Source organism: Eucalyptus grandis, chromosome 11, assembly GCF_016545825.1.
Source record: "Eucalyptus grandis isolate ANBG69807.140 chromosome 11, ASM1654582v1, whole genome shotgun sequence".
Classification (NCBI taxonomy): Eukaryota; Viridiplantae; Streptophyta; class Magnoliopsida; order Myrtales; family Myrtaceae; genus Eucalyptus; species Eucalyptus grandis.
In genome coordinates, this window is record NC_052622.1 from 16,164,605 (window position 1) to 16,182,371 (window position 17,767).

The 17,767-nt window shown below is 42.0% G+C and overlaps 2 protein-coding genes across 5 annotated transcripts; both read right to left on the reverse strand.

Annotated features, from left to right (window-relative positions):
• Positions 1–1,825: 1,825 nt before the first annotated feature.
• Positions 1,826–6,883, reverse strand: LOC104425077 (RNA polymerase sigma factor sigF, chloroplastic). 4 transcript variants are annotated; one of them, XM_010037663.3, is made up of 9 exons: positions 6,561–6,883; positions 5,984–6,129; positions 5,710–5,837; positions 5,217–5,414; positions 4,807–5,071; positions 4,492–4,722; positions 3,857–3,997; positions 3,376–3,576; positions 1,826–2,390 (listed from the first exon to the last, which is right to left on the reverse strand). In XM_010037663.3, exons 1-9 carry the CDS (start codon positions 6,655–6,657, stop codon positions 2,103–2,105), a joined length of 1,695 nt encoding a protein of 564 aa, XP_010035965.2. In that variant the 5' UTR covers positions 6,658–6,883; the 3' UTR covers positions 1,826–2,102. The 4 variants fall into 4 exon arrangements, with proteins under 4 accessions (XP_010035965.2, XP_039160825.1, XP_010035963.2 ...); XM_039304891.1 differs by having other exon boundaries at positions 4,807–5,057; positions 5,206–5,414; XM_010037661.3 differs by having other exon boundaries at positions 4,807–5,095; positions 6,561–6,881.
• A 1,920-nt stretch (positions 6,884–8,803) lies between these two features.
• On the reverse strand, positions 8,804–14,997 carry LOC104425078 (cell division cycle protein 48 homolog). The gene is made up of 9 exons (XM_010037665.3): positions 14,815–14,997; positions 14,491–14,656; positions 13,576–13,804; positions 11,747–12,513; positions 11,431–11,652; positions 11,233–11,304; positions 10,813–11,094; positions 9,839–10,198; positions 8,804–9,363 (listed from the first exon to the last, which is right to left on the reverse strand). The coding sequence occupies exons 1-9, from the start codon at positions 14,841–14,843 to the stop codon at positions 9,067–9,069; spliced, it is 2,424 nt and encodes an 807-aa protein (XP_010035967.1). The 5' UTR covers positions 14,844–14,997; the 3' UTR covers positions 8,804–9,066.
• Positions 14,998–17,767: the final 2,770 nt, after the last annotated feature.

Here is a 17,767-nt window from a genome sequence, read left to right on the forward strand (position 1 = left end):
CCGTTACAATGGCGATGAGCAATCTATGCCTTCTACTGGCTCGGCTCAGTACAGAGTTCAGATCCAACCGAGAGAGTCGGACCATTGGCCTGTGACAATTAGCTAAGATTGAATTTCTTGATATTCGAGGATGATTACGAAAAGCCAAAGTGATCAGAGCCTAAGTTACTAGTTTCGGCATGAATTGAATCTCTGGAAATTTGACAATGACTATGAAAAACCCAAGTCTCCTTCTCTTTCGAGTAGCTCCGCTTCAATGTCTTCATCTGCAGATGTGTCCTTCAAGAACAACCCGAGTTTCTCCAGCGGTTCTCTCTCCGAACGCCGTGAAACACATCCATCACCCATGGAGAGCGCCCCAGCAACCTCTTGAGCTCCTTTAAAGCATCCAAATTATCTGCAAGGTCTGCTGTCCGCTTCATGCTCCGGACTTTGGTTCGAGCCGCCTCTCTTTTCCGTTCGAGTTCCTTTCTTAGTTCCGTTTTCGCCAACGATCTCTGTTGCAAGATACCAGATCTAATTGCTGGTCTGCATGCCAGCGTCTCCTGAATGTCCGCCTTGTCATGTTGCAACAACTTCGCCTTCAGGATCACTTCGGCGAACCGGTGCTTCAACTTGTCGGCGCGGAGCATCCTCTCCACATCCGGGCATTGTAAAACATCGATAAATGGGCGGTCTGAGCTTTCATTACCTTCTCACAACCGTCGAAAACAGTGCCTACCTTGACTGTTTGGATCGTCCTTCCCGTGCAATCGGGGACACTGCATGGGCACGTTCCCAGCTACCATCATCATCCCTGCTCCTTCTTCGCGAGTCTCACCACAGGCGGTGGAGTTCTCCGTTACTTGGACCCAAAGTCTTCCATAGTCAAGACACGAAACGAGAAAGAAAAGACAGACAAACTTGGGACGCAGCAGCTCGATGATGAAGACGGTAAAGGATCAAGAACAGGAACGTGCGAGGGCTTCCCTGGGTAGTTTTTTCAGGTTTAGTTCAAATTCTCTCAAGAAATAAGATAATTAAAAAACGGATAAATTCAAATTAGGAAACAAAACACATCGAAGAAAACGAAAATTAATTAAAATAATGTAGTTACTTCCTTATTATATAGTTCGGCCGGGAAGAAACTCTAATTTTGTGGACTATTTGGATAATGTCATGATTAATTTTGCAACCAGACATAATTCTGTCCTTTATCCGAGGGCTATCTTCTAATTAATTCATGCCAAAATCCTTTTTACAAATCTATCATTCTTGGCATGAGCAATCGATTGACCCCAAGAATGCATCCAATCCATCTAAATACTAATTAAAATTTTGTTGGTGATGTCTTTGAAACATTTAACAAAGCATCCAATCCATCTAACTTAAAAGAGTATTAATTAAATTTTGTTCACGATGTCTTCGAAACATTTATTTGCAATCCCTCTCTCTAAAATGCAATTGCTAATAACTCACCGAAAATAATCACTTAGAAATCTAAGAAGCAAAATTGGATGGAATTAATCCACATTATTTTGATTATAACAAAGAGTCTTGTATTTTTCATGATACCAATGACAACTCTCACACCTTTCACTCGTGATTTTAATCAATTAATAAATTAATGGAGATTATTAGATAATTAGGGTGCAAAAAAAAGAGTGCGCCAAAAGAAAAAATCCACCGGGCTTATTATTCTTGCTTTACGTGTATTCCTTCATCAGAAGTGTTTCACTATATACAGAAGTATCTCTCTGTACGTGATAGTGACACTGGCTAGTAATCTCCAATCATTGATAGCACTTCCCAGATTCTAGAAAAAGGACTAATTCCAGAATTAATATCCAAGAAAATAAATGGGCAACCTTTCCTTTAAGGATATTGACAGCCAAAATCAAATAATTCGTAGCTCTTACAAGAATGTACAAATGAATTACAATTTTCAATCTTACAATTTTGTCACATTGCTGAGATCTTAAACATAGCTCAGCCAATGTATTTTGAGAAAATTGATACATTGCCTGCTGATAATGATTTTTGCGATATTTGCCCCCGTCGAGATTCATTCTTCCGAATCAAGATCTGTTAACCGCTGAATATGTCACTCAGGATCCATATAATTAAATAACCAAATGACCATACGCATGAAGGCCATGGCTGCCAAGGCACTGCTTCAGCTTGTACACAGCTCGACTCTCCAGCTGTCTCACCCTCTCCTTAGACAGACCAAAGATGTTTCCGATGTCCGAGAGTGACCTCTGTTCACCGCCATCGATGCCATATCTTAGCTTGATGATCTGCCTCTCCTTAGGGCTGAGCGTGCTTAGGAGGCTGCGCACGTGTCGTCTCATTAATTGCTTAGAGACACTTAGATCTGGGATCTCAACCCCTGTGTCTGCAGTTATCTCCTGCAAAGATAACTGAAGTTGAAACGAGCGTACAAATGCCAAGCAGCAACTAATTGCACCAAGGTTAGATGAATGAAGAAAATCATTGGCTCTATGGATGTTAGAGCTGAAAGTGCAGCCTTAAGTTTTACCGCACGACTATGCAATGTTTCAGGGGATAATAGATGAATTGATTATTGATAAAGCCACTAACGTAGCGTGCCATTGAGGATGAGGATATGAATGATATAAGTGAGTCAAATAGGTGCAACTAAAGCATTTGCATATGCAGCATTCAAATAATAAAAGCTCAGAAATGTCTTGGAAAAGCAAGTCAAATCTCAAAACTCAGAGTCTGCAGGAAGAAATATTAGATGTACAGCCTTAAGTTCCACTTTATGAGTATGAAACAAGTAGAGTCTTTAATGTCACCATCCACAAAATGAGCATCTCTATCCCAAGTTAATTAGAGCTCACTAAAATATACTTTGGCGTCAGAATTCAGCATTGTGCACGTGCATGAGTGTATGATCACCATCTCTTTCGACATAAGCTGGTATGCTTAAATCTGGAGTAAGTTTATGCCATGATTATCCCCAAAACAGCAGGCTTAGAGGGCTAAAGCTTGCTTTCGACAATTGAACCATTATCCACACTGGCAAGCTTATACAACATAGCGGCATTCACAGAATTGTCAGAAGATTAAAATAACAGCTGCAGAAAGCACAGACTGATGCACAATAAATTAATCCCCAGCCTTGTTCTCAATAAGTCAGACACCTAGCTTTCAAATTTCTTTTATTTGCACAAGAATTTCATTCATCACAACATGGATATATGACACATTTAAGATTCTTCAAAAGGACATGCTTTATGAGCCATTTAAAGAGATTGTGAGAAGGGTATCCATTTACGGTCTTCATCTGGGTGAGAACATTCATCACATTATCTTTTCTCTTGTTAAAATGACCGATCAAAAGCAGACCGAGAAAAAAGGCAGTATTACCTGAAAGGTGGTATCCTGGTCTGACCACACAGGCTGTTGCAGTGAGAGGGGTGTTCTTGTAGTAGATACTAGATTTTGCAACTTGTCGACTGAAATTCCAGCACGTTTAGCTACTTGTTCTTTGCTTGGAAGACGATGTCCCTCTTGAATGCAAGATCTCTTTGCTTCCATCACCTTGCCGAGGAGGGCATACACATTTTCCTGCAAGAAAATTTTTGATCCAGAATTACACAAAATGTCTATATTTTCTCAACTTACTAAATTGCATTCTAAGTGGCAGATAAAGCCAGATAATTTGACCCCTAGAGCACCAGTTGCTTCCCCAGCCAACTAAAAGCATCCTTATGAGATCATAAGGACCCAGAAAATGTTCTGGGAACAAGAGAAAATGCTCTTTAAGATGGTAATTGCTGTTGGACAATGGACACTGATAAATAAATTAATAAAAAAAAAAAAGCCCAGGGAAAATAAGACTCAATACCGGCAAACGTATTGTCCTGGAATTTTGAAATATGGCCTTCCTTACTGTCTGCCTAATCCACCAGTAAGCATAAGTGGCAAACCGGCAGCCCGCCTGGGGTTTGAACTTCCCAACGCTCTTCATAAGACCCATACTTCCTTCCTGAATATAGTGAAACGGATAGAGAGCTATTAATTCAAGATGCGAAAGTTTCTCTCCAAAAAAACTTAAAAGTGCTCTACCACAAGCTCATGATTAGGAAACAAGATATATCTTGCCAATGCTGATTAAATCCATCCTATTTTCAATGAACTCACACCCTTTCATTTTTCGTAAGGAACATGCTATGGCAAAACAAAAAGGAGGTTTGAAATGCTGGACAACCATGAATCAAACCCCACCCCAACCATACACAGTTGCAAATATAAGCACAGTGTGATGGTGTTCTCTGTAAGCCAAGACCCAGATTTGGAAAGACTTGGACCAAATATCTCAGATTCTTCTTAAGTGCACTGCAGGCAGATAGGGATACTGATTGAGCAGGTAAAGCTAAATTCTCACATATAAACATCATATAAAAAAGATGACATATTTCAAAAGTCAAAGATCCCAATTGGACAAGGAAACGTAGAAGCCAGAATAGTGTTTCCATTAACCTGCAGCAAGTCTGGTAGGCTGAGACCTCGACCCTGATATTGTTTGGCAATGTGAACAACCAGACGTAAGTTAGCATTAATCAATTTTTCCCGACAACTGTATCCAGAATGAAGCTGTGACTGCAAATCCCGACAAGTTATGCCAATGGCTTCAGCCCATTCAAGCAGGGTAGGCTCACGGCCTGACTGAGACTGAAGCCTTGCTTTCACTTGCTCTAATTTAAGTAGATCCTGTTGCACATATCCATGAAAAAAGGATATTAGAGCTTGTAAACTATGCGCTAACAATATGGTAGCGTCGGTATTTATATTCACCTGTATTTTAAGAATCAACTCCGATTCTTCTTTAAATGTCAAGAGTTGTTTAGTTTCAGGTCCCCACAAGAACATTCGAATAGGATCATTAGGATCAAAACCTTCATTTGCTTTTCTTTTAGCATCCAGCCTTTTGGAACTCTTGTTCCCAGTAATCACATCTTTTGGCTTTGGCACCCTCCTCATTTTAGATTGCCTTTCAATTAGCCGTGTTGATCTCACTGTTTTGACTTCCTCCTTTCGAATACTGACTGAAGTTGCAGTGCTTGTACCAAGAGATATCAAAGAACTAACATCAGAAGAAAAAAGCTTTATTCTAGAGAGCAAGTAGCACAAACCAACAGAAGAAAAAAGCTTTATTCTAGAGAGCAAGTAGCACAAACCAAGCATAAAGCTTACATGAGACAAACCTGGGAGAAAGTGCAAAATCAAGATCAGTCCCAAGCAATGCAGGGTCTGCCAATGAGGCTGCCTCCCTTGAAGCTTCCAGTGCTTTCTTAGCAAGGGAAACCACATTAGACAGTTCATTGTCAGTAAGCTTCTCTGGATTGATTGTGACTGACTGCATGTTTGAGCATTGGTCATCCCTAGTTTTTATTGATGGCAATCTGCGATATCATAGATAAAATGTTACACTCAAGAGGTGGCCCAGAAGGGTACAATATTCTGACGCAGCTACTTTTGAAGTAACAGAAAGAAAAGCAACGACTGGAGTGGGAGAGTCAGAGTTGAAAAGAGGATTCCTCACTTCTTTCTCTCATTCAAAACCGTGCATGAGACTTTCATCTCACACAGCTTCTAAGTGATAAAAGAAAGAAGAACTTGACAACTCGCTCTATTAAGTTTGCATTGAGATTTTGTATAATCGTCAACATAAGAGGCTGGTTTATGCAAGTGTCTTACGGGTACCATAAACCAGGCCAGTGGCGACGGTGATACACAAAATCTTGGATTAATCTTTCAGACTCATCGAGACTTTTATCTCTCAAAGTCACCAACCCAGTCTCCATCTGCTTCCTGTTTCTCGACACCTATCGCACAAACGAAAACAGTAGCATAATCAAACTAATGACCTCATAAACAATCACATAGGGATCACAGTTTCATTCCAGCCGAAAAAGAACTCATTCATCACCCCTGTGTGGATTGCACAAAGCATCTCTATGGACAGTCTAACCTGTAACGACTTGTCGTCTTGGATCACACGTAAGAGAGGCCTGTACTCATTTTGCTGCTCCTGTAAGGACACGGACGTAGTGATAGCTCGAGCCCTTGATGGAGAAGGCGCAGACGGAACGGCCCCTTGATCACGAAACAAGAAAACTGAAGAAATGAATAGGAAAGCCATTTGCTAGCATTGTCAAATATATGCATTCGTCGTTCGGAAGCAATCACTAGTGATGGATGAGTTCTGCTGTCGTGTATAAAAGAAGCACAAAAAAGAGACTACGCGGTTCCTGAAAATTTCCGAACCGGGTCCCAAAACTCTCTCCGCAAACTCCTGGGAATCCCAGTAAAGACACCAACCTCGTTCACTAACTCATTCGTAAAAGAGCGATGCGAACAGCCGAAAAAGTCCCATCATATTATGGCGAATGCCGTTAAAGGGTCCGACCCAAGATATCTTGAAAGGCAAATAATCAAACAGCATCCGCGCACGGCGGTGTTTTGCGGAAAAGGTGGGAACTTCACGCGCACTTTCAGAGCCCGGACAAGCAGACGCACTATGGGCACGCTAAAAAACCGCGCGCTACCTGAAGGGGGAGCGGGGAGAGAGTTTCTGGACAGGACTCTGCGAGGGAACCGGGGAGCAGAGGAGGAAGACGAGAGCAAGTTCCTTGCGGACTCCATTTAGCATCGAGCTCGGAATTCAGGGAAACTGGGGCGTGCGCGTGCCCGTGTCCGCTCCTCTCGTCGGATGCTCCAGCGCAATGCGCGGCCACGTCTGCGGATGGATAGAATGAGAGTCTGCGTAGGCAGAGCCGAGTCGCAGAGGGAGAAAGAGAGATAAGGGAAGCACAGAGAGAGAGAGAGAAGCGAAGATTTCAGAGGCTGAAAGACTCGGTTTTTCTTCTTAGAGGATGAGGTTGGGCTGTCTCTCTCTGTCTCTCTCGGTTCCAAGTGATTCTGCCCGGCCCAGCAAGAGTAAAGACGAGATATTTTTGCCAAGGCCATATGGCGAAGTCTCGTCCATGATGCGCGGCTCTGATTTCTTTCTCCTTTTTATATGATCGAATCCGGTGATTGAAATGTCGTGTCGGGATTTTATCGATGAATGACGTTTCGAGCATTCAGCTCCGCGTTTGTGAGGCTGTACTTGTTGACTAGAGTTTGAAAGTCGAAGACGGAGCAGTTTAGAGCGAGCATGACAACATTTTATTTATTTATTTTTTTAATTTTTTGAAATAGGTTTGAAAATAAATCCATTCGGTAATATAATTTTATTTTTCTTTTGAAATGATTTCTATTTTAAAATATATTTGGAACATAAATCAAAAGTTAAAATTTTTAACTTTTCTATTTTTGGAATATAAATGAGAAATCAAAATTTCCTTCATGTTTACTTTCATCACCGCCCATCACCCACTTGCCGCTTGTGGGATGCCGAACGCCGCCACTTTACCGCCACCCACCATCGACCTCAACCATCAGTCGCCGACCGTTGGCCATTGGACTCCGGCCGCTTATCGCTAACCGCCCGATCGTTGGATGCTAAACGTCCACCGGTCGTTGGCCGCTCATTGCCAATCATTGAATGCCGGAGGCTCACCACCAACCACTAGACATCTATGCTATTGATCGTACCAACCACCAAATGTCGATCGCTTTGCCTCCGGTGTCAAACTCCGACATCAAACGTTGGATGTCAGCTCCGAATGTTGGACATCGATTGTCGGTCGTTGGAATCCAACGTTCGACTTCGTACTTCGCTGCCCACCGATCCAATCGCTAAACTCTAGTGTCGAATCGCCGGACTTCGAACTTTGGCTGCACAAAGCCGGTCACCAAATGCCGAATGCCAATCGCTAGACGTCAGACTCCGGGCACGCACGCTAGTCGTTGCTGCTCCTAAAAATATAAATTTTATTTTATTATCAAACACATTTTTATTTCAGAAATATAAATTTTAAATCATTATGAAATGCGTTTTTTTTTTCTCAAAAACTTGTCCATGAAACTGAAATTGAAATTTATGGCTAAAAATTAATTTCTATTTCAAAAATTTTGTCACGTGCGCCTTTTAGTGTCTCAGCAAATCCATTGGGGTCGGTTGTCCACATTTTTGTTCCTTTGATGGGGCAGGTGATGTTGCTGCGCAAAATTCCGTGGCGGTCGGATTGAATCAAGGAGGGTGACTGGTGAGATTCGCATAGGGTTTCGTCATTCATGACATGAGTAAGGTACGCATGCAAATTGAACGTGGAGTACGACGGTGAAATTCGCGAGCTGCATGAATTTGCTTGTTTCTTTAGCAGCTCAGGCTTTTGCGTAATCAGTTTGTATGGCCATCAAAATGTCTTCGGGACAAATCACTTGTTTCGGACTCCTTGACTCCTTGACTTCTTTTTCCTCCGAAAGTTCGGAGAAGCATGCAATTATCGAATACTAACTAAGAAATTGGATTTCCCCATTCACAACATTCGCCTTCCTAAGACAATCAATTATAATGCAAAGTATGGAAGATTGACTTGGTTACTGCTCAGCGTTGAACCACTCTTTCACATTAGGAGAGAGAACTTTTCCGACTTAATAAGACAACATAACACAACGATAGCAATGATCAACAAGATTAAGCACAAGGTGATTACTTAAGGGTAGATAACCGGAACTTGCACAGGCTCCGAATCAAAAGTGTACCCATGCATCTGAATGCCTGACAGACGAAATTCATGCAATAGAATGAAATTCACACGAAAGCACCTCGTCATTGCATTGGGAGCATGTACACAATGCACATGGTCCAAGATATACCTAGATATTTCTGGAGTAGACAGCAAGAGCAATCCATTTCCGGGACTGAATTCCACTGCTCATGCTTAATGCAGCGCAAATAAATTGAGACAAAGTAAGAATTTTAAATGGAAGGCCACTACCTCAGAATGTCAGAAACACGGGAAGTTTGGGGACCTCAAAATGATCGGGAGTACGTCGGACACCATGAAGCCAAAGCCTTCCCACGAGACAATTCCAACAGTATACAGTGAAACAGGAAGGGAGAAAGGTTTGATATGCAAAGGGAAATGTAAACAGACTATCTTTTTAACTATAGAGGTCATCGTCATCAGCACCGCCAGCAGAAGCTGCGAATGGATCTGATCCCGCAGTGCCAGCACCAGCACCGGCGTCTGCAAATCGAAATTCGCTTCCAAACCCTCTCGACTGCTGGAGTGTCTGAGCGAAAGCTTGATACTTCCTAATATCAGCATCACTCACACTCCTGCGAGCATACTTCATCGATTCCTCGAAATGAGCAGCTTTGATTTCCGCCACTTCATCCTCGACGTCCTCCTCCATTGCTTCTGGATTCTCACTTCTCCTCCTTTCTCTCTCGATATCCTGCATAGCATCAACAGAAGAAACTTACTTTCCATGATATATTTGCTACCTAAAACACACAAGCATTTAGAAGAAACTAACAAGTCTAGGAGATGACATGAAATATACGTGGAACGTAATGAGCACTGACATCAGCTATAGAAAAGCAATGTTGAAAGGAATAATTATAAGTACAAAAAAGAACCTCGATGGTGAAGAAGTTGGGAAAAAGTGTGACAATTGACACTATACATTTTAACTAGGGAAGGCACTGACAAGGTCTCGAGATGTTTAAACCACGAGCTCAAGGTCTCGAGATGTTTAAACCACGAGCTGGATGGTCATCCCCCCATTCAAATTTCCACTACCAAAATTATGAAATAGAATGAAGATGGAATCTCGATTCTATTCGGCTACCGCCCATCCCACAGGCATTATAACTCAAGTACTGAAATGAGAAAATACAGTAAGGTATCAAAGACAAGCAGAACCATACTTTCTCAATGTTTTCTCTGATGGCATATTTGCATGAACGCTGGCATATTTCTGTGATATCAGCACCACTAAATCCTTGCGTATACTTAGCAAGAGCTCTCAGATCAACATCTTTGGAGACTGGGGATTTCCTCAAGCATGCCTTAAATATTTGATGTCGGGAGTCCTCATCAGGGAGAGGGATGTAAATCAGTTGATCAAGACGCCCTGGACGTAGAAGTGCAGGGTCTATAATGTCAGGCCTGTTGGTGGCTCCAATGATGAACACGGTTTTCTTTGCAGACATCCCATCCATCTCTGTAAGAAGTTGGTTCAAAACCCGATCAGCAGCACCCCCAGCATCTCCCACACTGCTTCCTCTCTGCATGAAACGCAACCCAGATAATGAGGTGCTAGTCACTTGTCAAGCAACATATCTGGAACCAACACGTGTCAAGAGAAACCAAAGAAAAAAAGAACAGAGGCATTTGAACATAACAAGCCCGTCTTATTATGTGTCCCTCCCAGGATTAATAACCAACAACCACCAAACTACCTACTGCTTATGAAGCCCGTGTAGCACAATCTTCAATTCAACTCTTGATTTGGCACCAAATAATATCGGCTTCAAAACCTTAAATTACTTTGTTATGGGGGTTGCTAGAAAGACATGAAATTTTGAAGAAATTAACAAGTGGAAAATAATACTACCATCAACGGCAAGTAGTCATTTACTTGCACATCCAAGAAGCACTTGATATTATGAGTATTAGAAATGAATGTTAGGTTGCTACCACCAATACTTAAATTTATCATATCAAGCAGATGAGATGGTATCTCATTTATAACATTTTGGATACATTTTAACTTAGTGAGGTAAGAAATTTGCTTGCATCAAGCATTCCAATCAATATCACAATCAGGAATACTACTTCCATTACTAGATGGTTTTCACAATCCAAACCAAGTACCAAAGTCACGTGAAGAAAAACAAACCTGTGTAGCAATCGAGTCAAGTTCGTCGAAAAACAGAACACAAGGGGCAGATTGTCGGGCCTTATCAAAAATTTCACGGACATTTGCCTCACTCTCTCCGAACCACATAGTAAGCAACTCAGGGCCTTTCACACTGATAAAATTTGCCTGACATTCATTAGCTATAGCTTTAGCCAGAAGAGTTTTGCCACATCCAGGAGGACCATAGAAAAGAACTCCCTTAGAAGGTGACATTCCAAATTTCTCAAACTTCTCGGGATGCTCCACTGGATATTGAACAGTCTGTACAACAAAAATGAAGCAGCCATTAAATTCCAAATTTAAGACCTCAAATTATTGAAGCATAACCCCCCCCCCAAAAAAAAAAAAAAAAAAAAAAAAAAAAAAAAAAAAAAAAAAAAGGAACACAAATAACCATACCTCTTGAAGCTCTCTCTTAACATTCTCAAGACCGCCAATATCTTGCCAGCTCACATTTGGCACTTCAACCACCTGGAGGAAAAAAAAAAAAACGCAGGAGTTAGAATCAAACTCGGGCAGGAGAATAATACCATGGCGCAGCTCAAAATTGGTAAGCATCTCAATATTATGCATAAAGTCCACATCACATATACTTACTGTCTCACGGAGAGCAGATGGGTTGCTCGTTCCAAGAGCAGTGTGGAAGTGCTCATTTGTAACTGCCATGGAGTTGAGTATCTCCGCATCTATCGTCTCATCTTCCAAGTCAATTACATCCATCTTCTCCCTGATGCACTGAAGTGCAGCTTCAGTGCAGAGAGCAGCCAGATCAGCACCAACATAGCCATGTGTGTCCTTAGCAATTCTTTCCAGATCAACCTGCACAGCATTCAGCAGAATTATTGGAACTGAGGGGAAAAAGAAGATATTCATACAACGAATTGGTTAGGAAACAAAAAAGAAAATCCTATACATCTTCAGCAAGCTTCATGTTCTTTGTGTGAATGCGGAGGACTTCAAGGCGCCCAACTTCATCAGGAACTCCAATATCGATTTCCCTGTCAAATCTTCCAAATCTTCTCAAAGCTGGGTCAATACTGTTTGGTCGGTTAGTAGCCCCGATAACTATGACATGGGCACGGGACTTCAAGCCATCCATGAGCGTTAGCAGCTGAGACACAATCCTCCTCTCCACCTCTCCATGAGTCTTCTCTCGCTTCGGAGCAATTGAATCGATCTCATCAATAAAGATGATGGAAGGTGCATTTTTCTCGGCTTCCTCGAAAGCTTTCCTGAGATTGCTTTCACTTTCACCAGCCAACTTTGACATGATCTCTGGTCCATTGATACAGAAAAAGAAGGCACCGGTTTCATTTGCAACTGCCCTAGCAATGAGGGTTTTCCCAGATCCAGGAGGTCCATACAGCAGGATTCCTTTCGGTGGTTTCACACCAATTGATTTGAATAACTGTGGATGTCTCAATGGCAGCTCTACCAGCTCCCTAATTTGAGCCATTTGCTTCCTAACACCACCAACATCATCATAACCAACCTCATCTAATCTATTTTCATCCTCCCTCCTCACAGGTTCTCCCTCGCAGAAGATCTCTGTATCTGGGGCAACAACACAATACTCGCCAGGATCAGTCTCAATAACCTTGAACTCGACACTTCTCATTCCTCCTCTAACAAGGAAAAGATCGCCTTTCCTCACAGGGCGATATGCCTCCAGAAAGTAAGCTACAGAGAATGAATCCATCGAGTTAAAAAAACATTCATCCTATCCAAGAAAAGATGCTCTTTGCAAAAAAGAGTGAGAATTTAATGTTTGTGCTCCAACTAACATGACTCTGCAGTCAATGGAATGGTTTGACAAGATAATAAGCATCAGCTTCCCTCACAAAGGCTAGCACTAGCTCACAGATCCATTTACATGTTTTACCCGATATCAGAAGGCATTATGAGTCGAAATATCACTTTTAGGAAGTTGTATTGTCCTGTAGATATGTAAAAAGAGAAGTTCTGCATGAACTGCTTTACATGATATTAACACTAAACCATAGTCCATATTCAAACCAAGCAAACTAGTTTTTTTGTATGGTCTGGCTCCCCAGCAACTTTAGTATTCAGTGCATTTTGATTAATAAACAGAGGACGAAGAAGAGCCATCCAATATTTGATATATCCCAATATTCATCAGGTACTAACTAAATGTAACAAAGCTCATGGGAAAGTGATTGCAGTTCAAAGCACGCACTTCACAATGGTTCTACATTTAGGAAAGATAAAAAAAAAAAAGAAAAAAAAAAAGAGGAAACGAGCCCAACTAACATGGGCCACAAGCCCAAATAGAAGAAAAAATGAAACTGCAAATTGTTGTTTGACGGGATCTGGCAAAGCATATATATAGAATGGACAAATTTTACGGAAACAGATAGTGTTATGTCTTTTGATTATTGTCCACCAATAAGTTTCAAATTTCAGATTACCATCCACGAATTCTTACTCAATCTAGTGTTTTAATTTAATATGCAGTTATTTTTACATGGCATATTACCGAAATCCCATGAGTACAAAAAAGGAGGGATTTATAAACCAAAATTTTATCTTTAAGATATACAAGTGCAGGACCGCTATAGAATCAGATGGTTTGGTTAGGTTTGTAGTTTTGATCTAAAAAAGACAAGTCCAGAAGGGATTAGGCACATAGGACCAATAGCCAAAGCAAGAACCGAAACAGTATCTCCTACATCAAGATATATGTGAGGGAACCATGCAGGTAGTAAGAATAGTGAAACTCACGCTTCAAGAATGCATCAAAGAGACTTCCAGTAATCCCTTCGATGGTGTCATCCACAGGAAGGATGTGAACTCGCTTTCCATACTTGACATCAGGACACTGATGCACTGAAACAACATCTCCCAGTCTAACCCTCAGGTTTTGTCTCACCACTTTGTTCATCCTAATCTTTGGCTCGTCGCATGTGTCGTCAGCAAGAGCAATGCAGACAGTGTCTTTCCTTTTCTTCCCCTGGATAAAAGAAGATAGCATTTTAAGACCACCGCAAATCATTGCATACAATCTGAAATCTACATTGCCATGCTACCAAAACAACTGTCCTTTACATCAGAGAGATGGAAACAATGCAAGACAATGCCATTATGTGCAAGTGCAAAAGTACTTACACAGAGAGAGAGAGAGAGAGAGAGAGAGAGAGAGAGAGAGAGAGAGAATTCTATCATGAAAAGATGTTCGATCACCATGAGTAATGTGACTAACTAGCCTACATGGCTCACTTGCGACTTAGTAAAATCAAGTCATAAGAGCAAAAATTGAGCATGATAGCATGGAAACTACGGCCATCGGAGCTAAAAAAGAGACCTTTCGCATCAATTGTCTCACACGAGAATGAATACAGGAAACAACATATTGCAAAGACAACAAGAGGATCGAACCTCATTACAATCTACAGAAGCTCAGATAATATCACAAAATCCACAAGCAGAGTCTCCAGGTTTCAATCCAGCGACATATCGACCTCGAAACTAAAAAAAAACTGCTACTAAAACAGAGGCCTCTCAAAGCTCAAGAGATTCCACACTCCAAAACGGATCACAAGGAGGCCAATCCAAAGCAACCCTAGAACCCCGGCACGCCCGCAAATCACCCAAAAACCGAATCGTTCCCCCCCGGAAAGGGGGCAAAACCCCACGAACCTTGACGAGGATGGTGTCGCCGCGGAAGAGCTGGAGCTTCTCCATGGTCTCCGGGTGGAGGGCGACCACGGAATTGTCGTCGTTGACGGCCTCGTCGACGACGAGGCGGTTGGCGGCCTTCTTGCGCTCCAGGATCGCGGTGCTGAAGTCCCTCTTCGTCCCCTTGCTGCATCCGAAGACCCACAAATTAAACCAAAAAAAAAAAATAAAGGAAAAACAAATCGATCGGGCGAGCGTCAGATTTCCGAAGAGAAACACCGGGGAATCGGAGACGGGCGAGAGGAAAGGAAAGGCGGGATTTTGAGGCGAAAGATCTGGACTTACGGGTCGGAGGATTCGGCTTGGCTGGCCATGGCGGTCCGATTCGGGAGCGAGCTGCAGCGATGGAGGAGAAGAGAGAGAGAGTGAAGGGAGACGAGAGGAGGGGGAAGGGGAGATGTGAAGAGGAGAACGCCGGGGTGGATGGGTTCTTAAGTCGGAGAGGACTCTCCCTTTCTTGTTTGCAAAGAAATGTTTTTTCCTTTTTTTTGCCCTTTTCTCTTATTAACCATTTATTTATTTATTTACTTAAATTTTCGTGGATAAATATAAATTTTGGTTGATTTATGACCTTGCGCAAATTGAACATTAATTCAATTAGGAGGCGCTTTGAGGCCGTGTAGAAAAGTTTCTTCATGAATAAGTCCACATCTACTTGGATGTGTAAAAAAAAATCCAACTTTATCAACAATATTTTATTTTAAAAAGGCTCTTCAAGAAACATGGTTAGATATACACTTGCTCATGATAGGCTACAATTAAATTATCTTTTCCCATTATTCTAATTAACTGGGATTCTCAAATCTTTTAAACCTAATTTAGACTGTAATTAAATTGGAATTCAATGTACTTAGGCTAGCTTTTTGCTTCCATTTAAAAAATTGTTTAGTACTCAATATATTTACAAACTATCTCGAATCAATCGATGTGCATTAATTTAGTTTCATATTTATGTAAGAATAGGGAATATGGTGGCCGAGAGTGTAGTAGCTTCTAAAATTAGGTGATCATTTGTATAATTTCTCATTAAATTTCTAGCACCGAAGCATACACGATAAATTGAAAGAACCAAAAAAGAAGTTATGACATCCTTTCCCCTTTCCCGATTCCTTACGTTGTAATTACTCTACGTGGTCAAATATAAATGACACAAGCGAAAGACCGATAAAGAACTTTGAACAAAAGAGAGAATCGGGCCGAGATTCCAAGCAGCGGATGCCTTCGCTTCGCTGTCAATCCCAACTTCTTGAACGGGTCAAGACGGCTCGCAGGCTTATTCAACTGTAAAAGTTGCCACATTTTCTCCGAACGCCATTGCTGCACCTCCTGTCCCTCAAGCCTTCTCTGCGGAAACTTCGAGCTCAGCCATCGCTCCCCGAACCGGGGCCGAGACTACAGGCGCCGGTGTCTTCATCCGTCGAGTCGGCCATGACAGAAGTCGTCTCCCACTCGTGCTCCTCGCGCAGGATGAAGCGCTTGGTCATCCTACCTTTGCTCGATGATTCTCCATCGCCACTTGTCAGTTGTCACATCAACCCTTTCATTCATCAGGACATCCCCTTCCAATGAGAATGCTTCTTTCCTAGCTTCAAATCGAAGTTGAAGTGGTTTAAAGTGCAGTCTTTTCGACATCCTTGGCCCCAGAGCATCAGGTTGAGTCTGCAGCCTCTGAGCGAGTTTCCAAACCCAGATCCCCATCATCCTTATTAGCTTCAGTCAACGAGTTCCAACTCTTTCCAGTGAAATGTAAAAACTCCCATGGGATATGTAGGCACTGTTACAGTTGATTCAGCAAGAATCTCCCTCGCAGCTTTGACGAAAAAGACTTAATCTAACCTGCCAGTTTCTTCGTAACCTTCACTTTTACAAAACCCAAAAGCTCTTTCTTTTTCTTTTTCCTTTTTTTGGGTAATTTTACCCGGCACAGTTGACAACCCCAGATATGGTCCAAAGTATTGTAGTTTCCAGAGTACCAGGCAGCGGGCTCAATTCATCTCTTACTTCACTAGGTAAATGGGAACTTAAGAAAATGCTTTAATGATGGAAATTGATTTGCTGGCCAGAGACTTTGCAATAAGAATCTACCACTTCCTTAAGCCTCCTGCAACATCCACCTTTGCTTGTACAAAAACTAAAGAATCACTCGCGAGGACAAGTGAGAAAGCACTAGACATGATCTTTTCAGCTTTACACCTATGATCATAAATCAAGCAAATCTGGCCAAAAGCGAACCTTAATCAATTTTAGTTTCATTAGTATCGGCTATAGTATAAGAAAGGAATTGGTTCTTAGATAAATCCGAGTTTCATCAGTTGATTCTGCAGCAACTACCATTGAACTAGACTTGCAGTGGAAGCTGCCGGTTCAGTTCTGATTCCCATTTCCAAGGTTCCGAGCCACACGGGTCACTACGCATTCCATGCACAACTTCAGTCTGATCGTTTGAAGTAAAACGTTTGATTACTCAATGCCAGGGCTTCTATTTCAAGATTAGCCTCTTGTAATTAGTGGTACTTTGAAATCAAACCCACATTTGACCAAAAGCTATCCTAAACGAAACGTAAGAAGGCCTCTAAAAAGGGTTGGGGTTAGGGATGAATATATAGAGTCAACAATGCGACCAACAATGTTGGCGTGCACGGAAGTCGAGCTTTTTCCTTTTCTTTGCCGTTAGTTTGTACACAATGGTAAACCAAGTATTTGAGGTTACATGGGGCAAGCTAATACACTGTCGATTAAAATAACCACATACACAAATCCTTTTAGGGGAAGGTCGTAAGCTCAATAGCATCTGGCTCTACGTTGAAGAAAATGGAGAGAATCTCCTTGTTCCCTTTTTGACTTTGAAGTGCGATCTACCACATGCACAGCCTCACAGTGACAGCACAGACTGGAGGGAAGCTGGTATATAGATTTGAGAGTCGTTGAGGGCTTGCAAAAGCTTCCCACCAATCATTCTGACTGACTGGGATCTCTTCGTCATTTTTTTAAGAACCAGATTCCTTTCTGCGCCAATTCACCATGCAGGCAACTAGTAAAGTCATGCCAAACCGAGTAGCCGGCATCTTGAAACTTAGGAACACCTCCAACTCCATTCTTGATTTGCTGGTCGCTACCGCCATTGCACGTAGCAAACAGAACTTGAGGCAGCATCGAGCCGAACGAAAATAGTCAACGAGCTTGCTTGAGGCAAGACGTGTTCCTCGCCCAGCCATACAACAGACTGAAAGCATGTGCT

Bases quoted from the DNA above. Each gene is read 5' to 3' on its own strand.
- LOC104425078 (XM_010037665.3), bottom strand. From the start codon at position 14,843: ATGGCCAGCCAAGCCGAATCCTCCGACCC. The intron at 14,657-14,814 runs GTAAGTCCAGAT...CTTCGGATGCAG, and splicing joins CAAGCCGAATCCTCCGACCC to CAAGGGGACGAAGAGGGACT. The intron at 11,653-11,746 runs GTATAGGATTTT...AATGCTGTGCAG, and splicing joins ACATGAAGCTTGCTGAAGAT to GTTGATCTGGAAAGAATTGC.
- LOC104425077 (XM_010037661.3), bottom strand. From the start codon at position 6,657: ATGGAGTCCGCAAGGAACTTGCTCTCGTCTTCCTCCTCTGCTCCCCGG. The intron at 5,838-5,983 runs GTTAGACTGTCC...TTTGTGCGATAG, and splicing joins AAGACGACAAGTCGTTACAG to GTGTCGAGAAACAGGAAGCA. The intron at 3,577-3,856 runs GTATTGAGTCTT...ATTTTCTTGCAG, and splicing joins CCAGGACAATACGTTTGCCG to GAAAATGTGTATGCCCTCCT.